The sequence below is a fragment of the Gracilinanus agilis genome, chromosome 5 (genome assembly GCF_016433145.1).
Source record: "Gracilinanus agilis isolate LMUSP501 chromosome 5, AgileGrace, whole genome shotgun sequence".
NCBI classification, from domain to species: Eukaryota; Metazoa; Chordata; class Mammalia; order Didelphimorphia; family Didelphidae; genus Gracilinanus; species Gracilinanus agilis.
This window is the reverse complement of record NC_058134.1, coordinates 98,201,687-98,212,181: the sequence shown is the minus strand read 5'-3', so window position 1 is coordinate 98,212,181 and position 10,495 is coordinate 98,201,687. Positions and strand designations below refer to the sequence as shown.

The 10,495-nt window shown below is 36.8% G+C and overlaps 1 protein-coding gene across 1 annotated transcript in view; it reads right to left on the bottom strand.

Annotated features, from left to right (window-relative positions):
• Positions 1 to 9,728, bottom strand: part of LOC123249871 (GTPase IMAP family member 4-like) — an 18,041-nt gene extending 8,313 nt beyond the window's left edge. Inside the window, 1 exon segment of the mRNA XM_044678969.1 lies at positions 9,656 to 9,728. Within this exon segment, the coding sequence (XP_044534904.1) occupies positions 9,656 to 9,728 (73 nt within the window).
• Positions 9,729 to 10,495: the final 767 nt, after the last annotated feature.

Sequence of the window (10,495 nt, the reverse complement as noted above, 5' to 3'; positions counted from 1 at the left end):
AAATTCTATCAACAGGTTAAATACTGAGATATATATTTTATGAAAATTACAAAGGATTTTAGAAGGCAATCTAAGGACTAACATGCAATTGGTTAAAATGTAATTCTGTATAGCCACCTGCAAAACACTGACTCACAGGATAAACTGCCTGAACTGGGAGTCTATGAATCTTGAGGAATTGAGGGAAGGTAGCTTTTTATATTTTTAATGGCCGTGCACAAAGATGTGAGGAAAATACTGACTCAGTAGAGGATTTAAAGACAGAAGTTAAAATACTAAGAGAAAAACTGAAAAGACGGGGAGAGACCATAGCTTTTCTCCAAGAATCTAACTATTGATCCCTTACCTGCCACTTCTGTGAGAAGAAGGGCCTCACAATGATGAACTGTAGGAATTTGTTAAGAGTAACCAGAAATAACACCCAGTTGAATAATAAGTATAGAAATAATAATAATAATGATGATTCCAGGAATCGCAACTTTAGGAGTGATAAATATGCTAGGAATAAAAATCGGGAAGGTGATAACTCAAAAGAAATGACCCCGTAACAGTATATCCTAAGTGGAGCTTGCCTCCAAACTATTCAAGGGGCTAAGGATGGAGCCCAAGGAAATGCCCAAGCATTTATGAAAGTTTGATGGGGGAGAAAGGGCCTTGGAATCAAACAGGGAAAACTTTTATTTTCCATATCCTGATGCTTTAATGCCTATTATCCCCATACATTTGCCCCCAAATAGTAAGGAAGCACACGTTGCCCTAAAAATGGGAAATTCATTTTATAATTGTCTTTTGGATACAGGAGCATCTAGATCAGTCCTAGTGAGTAAACCAGATGAAAACTGTAATTCTATTGACTCTCTAAACGTAGTAGGGGTATCAGGAACACATCAAAAGGTCCCAAAACTTTCTTCTCGCATGGTAAACATGGGACCCCTAACTGTTGAACATTCCTTTCTTTTAATTCCTGGATCCCCTACAAATTTTCTGGGAAGGGATCTACTATGTCAACTTAAAGTCACAATAATTTGCCATCCAGATGGCTCTATGTCATTAGAGTTATGGGAGGACTCTTTAAATTTGCTCCCTGTACTTCTCTCAGAGAGACAGGAAGTAAAAGAGCCTCCCACCTTTGAAATCCCAGAAGATATCCCTAAGTCTCTCTGGGCCACATCTTCTTCTAATGTAGGCCTACTTAAATCAACTGTTCCTGTTAAGATTAGAACAAGAGGAGGGCCAGCTCCCTCCATTCCTCAATACCTTCTATCAAAAGAACCTATTGAGGGAATCACCCCAGTAATAAATTCATTAATTGAACAAGGAATAATAATTTCATGCAAATCAGAATATAATACACCTATTTTACCTGTTAAAAAGCCAAAAATAGGCCCAGGTGGAAAAGCCCAATATCAATTTGTTCAAGATTTAAGGGCTGTAAACAATCATGTCACAAAGAGACATCCTGTGGTTTCAAACCCAAACACAATAATTTCCTCTATTCCCAGTATAGCCACTTGCTTTATGGTAGTGGACCTGTGTTCAGCCTTTTTCTTGATTCCTATTCATGAGGATTCCAAACATATATTTGCCTTTACCTGGAAAAATTCTCATGGACGTGGACTCATTTGTCCCAAGGGTAAGTGGAAAGTCCCATCATTTTTGCACAGATTTTGACCCAAGATACAGATAATATAAAATTTAAAAACAGTAAGTTAATTATATATGTGGATGATTTGCTCTTGGCCTCACCAGATGCCAAAATATGTCAGGAAGATAGTAAACATCTTTTTTTTGAATTGCATAAAAGAGGTCACAAGACCTAAAAAGAAAAGGTTCAGTGGTGTCTCCCCGAAGTGTAATATTTAGGATTCATTTTAACTGCTGGTGTCTATTATATTTCTCCTAGGAGCATTGAAAATATTCTAAAATTGAGTGATCATACCACTAAAAAACACTTAAGAGCAATCTTAGGAGCAACAGATTTTTGTATTCAATGGATCCCTTGCTATGAGGAAATTATTAAACCCCTTATAGCACCAACAAGAAATTCAGTCCCTGAACTGCTTAAATTAGAGCCAGAACATTGGTTAGCTCTGTCAAATCTAAAACAGGCAATCCTGTCTTCCCCTGCTCTAGGCTTCCCAGATTATAAGAAATCATTTACTTTATATGTACATGAGTGTAGAGGGGTAGCTTCAGGTGTTTTAACTCAAACTTTGGGACCTTATCAGCATCCAATTGCTTATTAGTTGGCCCAGCTGGACCCAGTAGCTGCAGGAGCACCACCATGTCTTAGAGCCACAGCTGCCACATCTTTGTTAGTAACAAAAATGGTTGATCTAGTATTGAGATGCCCATTAACAATTATGTGCCTACATGAAGTAGAAGTATTGTTGCTAAGACATAGAATACAGGTATTTTCTGATCAGAGAATTACAGGGTATGAAATAACTTTACTAAATAATGAAAATATTACTTTAAACTGTTGTACAACTCTTAATTCTGCCACCTTTCTTCCTGACTTACCAGTCTCAGGAGAACCATTACACAATTGTGAAACACTAGTATCCATGGCTGAAAAGCCTCAACATAATCTCCTAGACACTTCTTTAGACAATCCAGATATAGTCTTATTTACTGATGGTTCTTCTTTTATGAGGGATGGCATATGCTACACTGGAGCTGTTGTAGTCACAGAATTTGCCACTGTGTGGTCAGCTTCACTGCCCTCAAATCTAAGTGCTCAAGGTGCAGAACTCTTAGCCCTGAAACATGCATGTATAATTTCCAAAGATAAAAAGGCAACAATTTATACAGATTCCAGATATGCTTTTGGAATTTGCCATTCAGTGGGAATGTTATGGCTTCAGAGAGGATTTTTAACCTCAGCTGGAAAATCTTAGTTTCCTAAGAACTAGCTTAAATTTTGGAGGAGGCTTGGTATTTACACACTACTGGCCCTCCTGGCTGAGGACTAGTATATATATTTTCCCTAACCTCTCTCACATTTCTCTACCTTATTGTTTCCAACTCTATTTGTAAATAAACTTCTGAGGAGATATGATAACTCCAACAACCACGTTATTTCACATAATTTAAGTCTAACCACTAAATTTAACCCTTACATATATCTCTAAAGGCCACAAAGAGAGAAAGGCAGAGACTAATGATTTACTGGAAACGATTCAGAAGGAACTAATATCTTTAAATGACAGAATGGATAAATAAGAAAGAGGGTATGATATTCAACCAAAAACACTTGCCCCTCTCCAAAAATCTAATTATTGATCCCTTACCTGCCACTTCTGTGAGAAAAAGGGCCACATAATGATGAACTTTAGGAATTTGTTCTAAGCAATCAGAAATAATACCTACTGGAATAATAACAACAGAAACAACAATGGGATCAATAACTACAATAATAATTTTAGGAATCACAATCTTAGGACTGATAACAATTCTAGAAATATAAATCAGGCATATGATAACTTAAAACAAATGACCCCACAACAGTATATCCTAAATGGAGCTCTTCCATGAAATACTCAGGGTGCTACTGCCCCTCCATGTGGGAAAGAAGATGGTGCCTCTTGGATTCTATTGTTTTTGTTGATGTTAACCCTTTTCAGTTTTGTCTCCCCTCCAAATAGTAGCAAAGAAGAAGAAATGGGTTTTGAATACAGAGCCTGCCTATCCTACTCCTACCTTTATTTGTAACATCCTACTTGTCACATTGCAAAATGGTCCATCAACCTGTACACATCCTTTGGAGACTTTAGAAAGCTAAATACTAATAGATTTTAAGGGGTTTTCATAGCCCCACTACCTCTGACTGTTTGTTTTTGATTTGCATATAACAAGATATAAGGGTTTATTTGGTAACTGAAGTGAAGTGCTGTAATAGTATTTGTATTCCCCACCTCTTCTTTTGTAGAAATGTAATGGATGAGATATATAGAGTGTCAGTCTTGTACCAGCGGAGGTGTGAAAGTATTCCTAGGGGGCATGATACCCCTGGATGACTCCCAAGAGAGAACATTTCCTATGAAGTCTACTGGCTCCTGGATGATATTTTGTACCCAAAGAGTATTTTTACTAGCAGGACAGAGGTTTGTGTTTTGGAATTTGTTGAAACCTATCTCCATCCAGGTTGCATGATTTGCTAGATGTAAAATAATTTGCAGCATATATTTGTCACACAGCAACTCATGTAACTTATGTAGTATACAGAATTAGGGGATATAGTTTTTTCTAGCTTTGGCTGAGTTCCAAAAGCAGTTGGGCTTTTAGAATCTTGAGGAGAGAGGCAGTTGACTGGATCTTCCATGGAGGGAGGAAGTCAATGAGGGAGCTCTTAGATTATCTAGCTTCAATATTGAAATTAGCCTAGCATTGATATATTTACTTAAGAAATTATTATTTTAGATAAATCCTTTAAATCTTCCTTTCCTAATACCACCCTGCCTTCCCTCCCTTACCTTAGTGGCTGTGGAGTTTATAAGGAGAGAAATTAGAGAGGAGTTAAATCTGTGAAGAGTTATCTAATTGACAGCATTATTTATAATTTAATCAAATCATCATTTATTCCCTTTAGATAGCATTTTGTAAAACTGAGTAAGGCAGGTCCTTACTCAGATTCCATCTTTACTTCCCTTCCCCACCTGAGGTTCCTGAGATAACTGATAGGGCTTTCCTTTGATCCACCTTCCTAACAAACATCCTTCAAACAAATAAACCCTTTTGTGTTCCAATAGTCCTATTTAGTGTAATTTGTCTGTTAGTTATCAAGAGGGAAGAAGAGGGAAAGAGACAACATACTCTGGGCTTAGAGGGTAGCTGGGGCATCCATCTTGAAAGGGAGGTGTTACTTCAAAATAGGTCCCTTCCTGTGAAATTAACTAAAGCCTGTTTCTTAATTTCAGTCTAGTCTATTTCCCTCAGCTTGTGTTTGAGTCTAAGTCCCAGTCTGTAAGCCTGCAGTGTTTGTCTGTTTAGTTTAACTTCTTTTCTCCCAAAAGGATCTCTGTTTCCCTTCTGTGTTATACTCCTGACTTCAGTCCTATTATACCCTGAATCTCCTTTAATCCCAGCCTACCTGTAGCCTAGTTTATCCACTTACCAAGTCTCCAACATCCTCCTTTCAATTCCCTTATCCCAAACACCTTTCCTCAAATTACCCTCATAACACTTATTATACCTTCTTTCAATAATGTATAACGGACTATATTGATTGTATTTGACTATTGATTGTGATAAGACTTCCTTATTGCTGCATCTATACTATTTTATTGCACTGTATTTTATTGATCCTTGTACTTGAACAAATTGCCATTGTAGGACAGTATCTTTATTAATGACCTATATTGACTTATGTGCCTTTTGTAACATCTGGTGCCTTTTGTGAATTTTTTTTTAGTTTCTTGAATGTATTTTTGCTTTTATACCTCCATAGCTTTATCCACCTCATTTGTTCTCACACTGTGGATCATGGCAAGTTAAAGAGGAAATGAATATTACTTTTTGGCAAGTAGCCTCTATATTTTACCTCTGTGACTGTGAAATATATATATTTTTGATATTTTTCATTATTGTTTTTCTTCCTGCATGTGTGATATAGTATTTGATTTTTCTTTAATTTTTTGTATTTCAAGCACATGTCACTAGTATTAAGAAGATTTTTTAAATTGCTTTAATTTTTGCAATAGAATAAGTTAAGATGCCCATTTATCTAACACATAAATGCATACCCCAAAAGCTTTGGAATATGATAACCTGCCACTAGTTATTCAAATATTATGGGACGTTTGCTCAGTGAATATGTCTGATTCAAGGAGAAATGGACCACAATGCAGTAAAGAAGTTAACTTGTGAAGTACAAAATGAGCCCAAAGGTAAATGAGACCAAACCAATCCAATGGAAATTGATAAGATTTTGAGCAAAGAGCATGAGGACTTGATCACATGTGAGACACAAGGTTGTGGCTGTTTAACATGTGTTAAATGCAGGACTTCTTTGTACCACATGGTCTATCAATTACGTAACATCAATTGTTCTGGCTCCATTATCCCAGAAAGAGAAGAAAAAAGTCAGACCAGAGAATGATATTTCCCATTTGTTTCAAGATCTAGTCTCTTTTTGTATTCTCTTTTATAATGTGGCAACTTATTGTAGTCCAGGCTGCTAAACTGGCTTAGTGAGTGATTGTCATTACAGGCTTATGGAATATGGATTGATAAAAGGACCTGTTGTGATTTTTTTTCTCCTTTCTTGCTAGAATTTTTCACATTTTTGATATTTTATATTTCCCTCAGAGGTTATTTTTTATTTTGGATTTTTTGATATTGTTGATAATTGAATCACACATGGCATTATAACTTGGCCATGTATCCCTGTGTGATTCCTATGTGTATCCCTGTATCCTCTTCAGGGGGAAATGTGTTATTATCCTCCTCAGGGGGGACTATGTAAATGTTGTGAACTTTCATTTGAATTTGAACCTAATTTGGAACAAGAGACTTCCTCCTGAATCCAGAAGATGGACGACCTGCAGAAGATGCCTGTGGATATCACACAATGATGTAGGCAATCCAGAAAAAACTTCTAAATATTTATGATTCGAACTGGTTGAAATGCATTTTTTTTTGAAAATTTGCATATATGTATTCAAAAGGGGAATGCCCCCTGGTTTTTGTAAAAAGCTCCAAGTATTGGTTTTCTTTTGTTGTTTCTTTTATCCCCAAATTATTGTCACTTCCCCCTTGCATTGATGTATGTACCCTTTATATTGATTATAATTGTAAATTTATTTGTGTTTTTTCAGATTCAATGGGGAGACCAGACTCCCAATGGATCTCAGGGGGAAAATGTGCTTTTTGAAGTGGACCTAAGCCCTGCAAGACTCCATCTCCCAGTATCCTCTACTACAAATTCCTATGACACCTCCCACTTCTTTTGAGGGAGTTATCAGAGGGAGAATAAAAGAAGAGGGAAGTGCAGGTTGTGGTACCTTTTTTCCCTAACCTAGGTAGAGAGCTTTGGTCCCTGCCAAATCTTTCCTTCCAACTTCTCTTCCTGGAACATAAGAGTTGAACAAAATAATTGAAAGAGTGCGTGGGAATGACTGTACATATAGTGTATACTTTTGAAATTTATAATGTGTCAAAAAGAAAGGAATGCCTGGTTCTTTAAATTCACTAAGGTAGTAACAATATCTTTTGTTATATTTCACCTGAATTTGTTTGTCATTTGATGTGGCCTTTGTCACAGTTGTTCTTGGTAGCACCCAGGATGGGCTGATAGGTTAGTGCCCAGCTCAGTGTTTCAGTTGTGTTTTTAGGCTCATAAGAGATGATAGATATGAAGTATTTTGCAATCCTGAAAATGCTTTTTACACACCAGATATCATAATTATTGTTACTATTAACTATATCCTTGTGACCAGGCTTCCAGACTGCTGATGACTTAATGCCCTCAGCCTTCTAGATGCAGCTATACATATGGGTCAATGCACAGACTGTTGGGCCTAGAGTCAGGAAGACCTGAGTTCAAATCCAGCCTAGGACTCATACTGGATTATGTAATAAGGGACTTTTAAGATGTAATATGGGGATTAGGAGAGTGTAATATGGGAAGGTGCAGGATATAATATGAGGCTGAAGCTAGGGGCAATAACTGATAGGATCAGGGAAATAAGACAAAGCAAGGGACCCAAGGCTCCAGGTAATCAAGGGAATAGACTAGGTAGTAGGGAAGTTAAGGCTATATAGTGGATGAGGACGGTTCAATGATGAAGGATGGTAGTTGAGGTGGTAGGAGAAATAAGGGAATGTCTGAGTTCAGGGAGTATAACACTGAGGTAACAAGAGTTTCGAGGGAGAGGATGAATTAATCTAAGCAGACAAATAGCAGCAGGGAAATACAGACTGGGACTTAGGTTAAAGACAAAACACTGAAGGGAGATAGACTGATCCCTTCAAGTAAAGGACACTATACAGCCAAGACATATTGAAATTGACTACAGGCTTTAGTCAATTTCACAGGAAGGGACTTGAATTGAAATTACACTTCCTTCAAAATGGATACCCTCAGCTTCCCTCAAACCCAGAGAGTATGTTGTTTCTCTTTCCCTTCCTCCCTCTCTTACTAATTAACTAATGAAGTAGCCAAAAGGTCTTGTTTAAACACAAAAGGGGTTTATTGTCTTCTGGGATAGATTGACAGGGTAGAGGATCAAGGAAGCCCTAATAGCGGCTTAGAGAAACCTCAGGTGGGGGAAGGGAAGTAGGAATATGAGACTGAGAAAGGACATGCCTTTACTCAGCTCTCAAGGTGATTTTTGAACTCAAAAGGGGTTAGGAAGTTGGATACAAATACTCAATAAATAATTTGCTGCAAGGGTACGACTAAACTCTCACAGATTTGAACTAACTCTCTGATTCACTCTCTTATTCACTCTTCTCAGACATTCAGGTAAGGGAAATGAAGGTAGAAAATATGGTAGGGTAGGAAATTCAAAGGATTTAGCTAAATTAACAAATCTAAAAAGAAACTCCAAATCTAGGCTAGGTTTCAATCTCAAGAAGGAGACCAGCTTGACCCTGATTCCCTCCATGAGTTCCCAGGTCCAACTGAAACTTTTCCAAGATTCTAAACCCTTAACTGACAGTAGAAATTCTTTAAAAACAGTTATGCCCCTACTCTACACTACAATATGCCCCTTTTCTTTTTAAAATGTGCATCTAGCACCATCTTAATAGTCACTAAAGTGTAAGGGAATACTACTCTTATACTAAGCTAAATTCCAACTAAGCTCTTATCCCTAACTAAGTTTGCAAAATAAGAAAAGGTTGCTATCTCCTAAACTATGCTAAAACTAAACTAAGCTAAACTAAGACGGGTTATGGTAAAAGCATAGGAAAGGAATGGGGATTTAAGTTTTGCAAAAAAATTTTTAACAGAAAAGAAAACAAATTAAATGTAAACATTCACAAACATTCTTAAGGCTAATATTTGCTAACTAGAACAAAGTAATGAATCCTATCTATGCATCTATCTAATTTTATGAAGTAATCAAAAAAAATTAACTAAGGAAAATTTTTGCAAATAAGCTTCTAAATTCTAGTTCACTTGCTAAAGTTAGTGTATGAATAGGTTAGTACAACTTATGCCTATGTTAGAAATCTTAGTAATAATAAGTAAGACTATATTATTTGTAAGTCTGTTGGTTAAACCATAGACTTTTGCTATGTGCAATATTTACAAAGAAAATTTAGGAAAATCTGTCCCTGTACTAACTTACTAAACTAACTAAACTGTCCCTGTGTGTTAGTAAAACTTATTGCTAAGGGTTAGTAAGCAAAATTACATAATTACATGACATGTCAGGTGATTTGAGTAGAAGGTGTCTGATCCCAAGTAAGAGAAATTCTGTATTAAGGCCGATATACCCTTCTCTCTTTAGTGTAAGTTTTGTGTTTCACATGTAAATGTGAAGTCAGGGAAATCTTTTATGTGTTGTCTAGTGACTTATCTGTGTAATGATGTGTTACATACTTACTTCACCAGAATTCTTTGCAATGTGCATGTACTGCTTGGATGGAACCTAGTGTTGTGTGCAGTGAGAATTCTGTTGAGTGTAAGTTATCTCCTTCCAAATACTTGTGTCCAATGCTGATCTGATGTTCCTCTTCACAGTGTGGATGTCCTTCTTACAACTGATGTATTTGGTCATTGATGTCTTTGTACTTCTCAGGTTTGCTGTCCTCGTGAAGATCCGTGAAGTCAGCAATGCCTCACTTGTGTTTGATGCTACCACGCTTGTCAACTTCCACTTATGTTGTTTGATGCACCAGTGCTTGTCAACTTCTGACTTGGGTCAGGAACAAAGTTTAAATGGTCTATCAAATGTGATTATTTTCTCTTCTTTCTTTTTTCTTCTTTGTGGTTTAATAAAGATGATTATAGGTAACAAAAAAGTTCATGATTAAATCTTTGTGCTTTCATTCATTCGTCCTCATCAGTTTCTAGATCTGGGATTGATTGCACATCAAATCTTGTGTCTTCTTCTTTCAATGATTGTTTCCTATTGTCATAATTATTTACAGATGATTCTTCTAAGTGATTGGGATTGGGGTAATCATTTGGGTGTAAAATTTGGTGTAATATCTGATTGTTTACTGGCTCTTGGTCTATTTCTGATTCTGATTCATGCTCTGATTGTTGTTCTGATTGCTGCTCTGTTTCTATGGTCTCATGTACAGATTTAGTATTTTCTGAGGACTTGCTTGATTGATCAGTTGGTGCTAGTTGATCTTTGTGTTGTATAGTTTCTGGGTCTTGTGGTTGTTGTTGGGACATGTATGGATTATGTATAGATCAATTTACCTTCCCATAAGAAAGCGAACAGCTTCTGGCTGTCTCTGTGAAGGGGAACAGAGAAGTACACAGAGCACAGGTCCACAAAGATAAACCAAGCAGCTTCAGGTTGAATGATTGCAA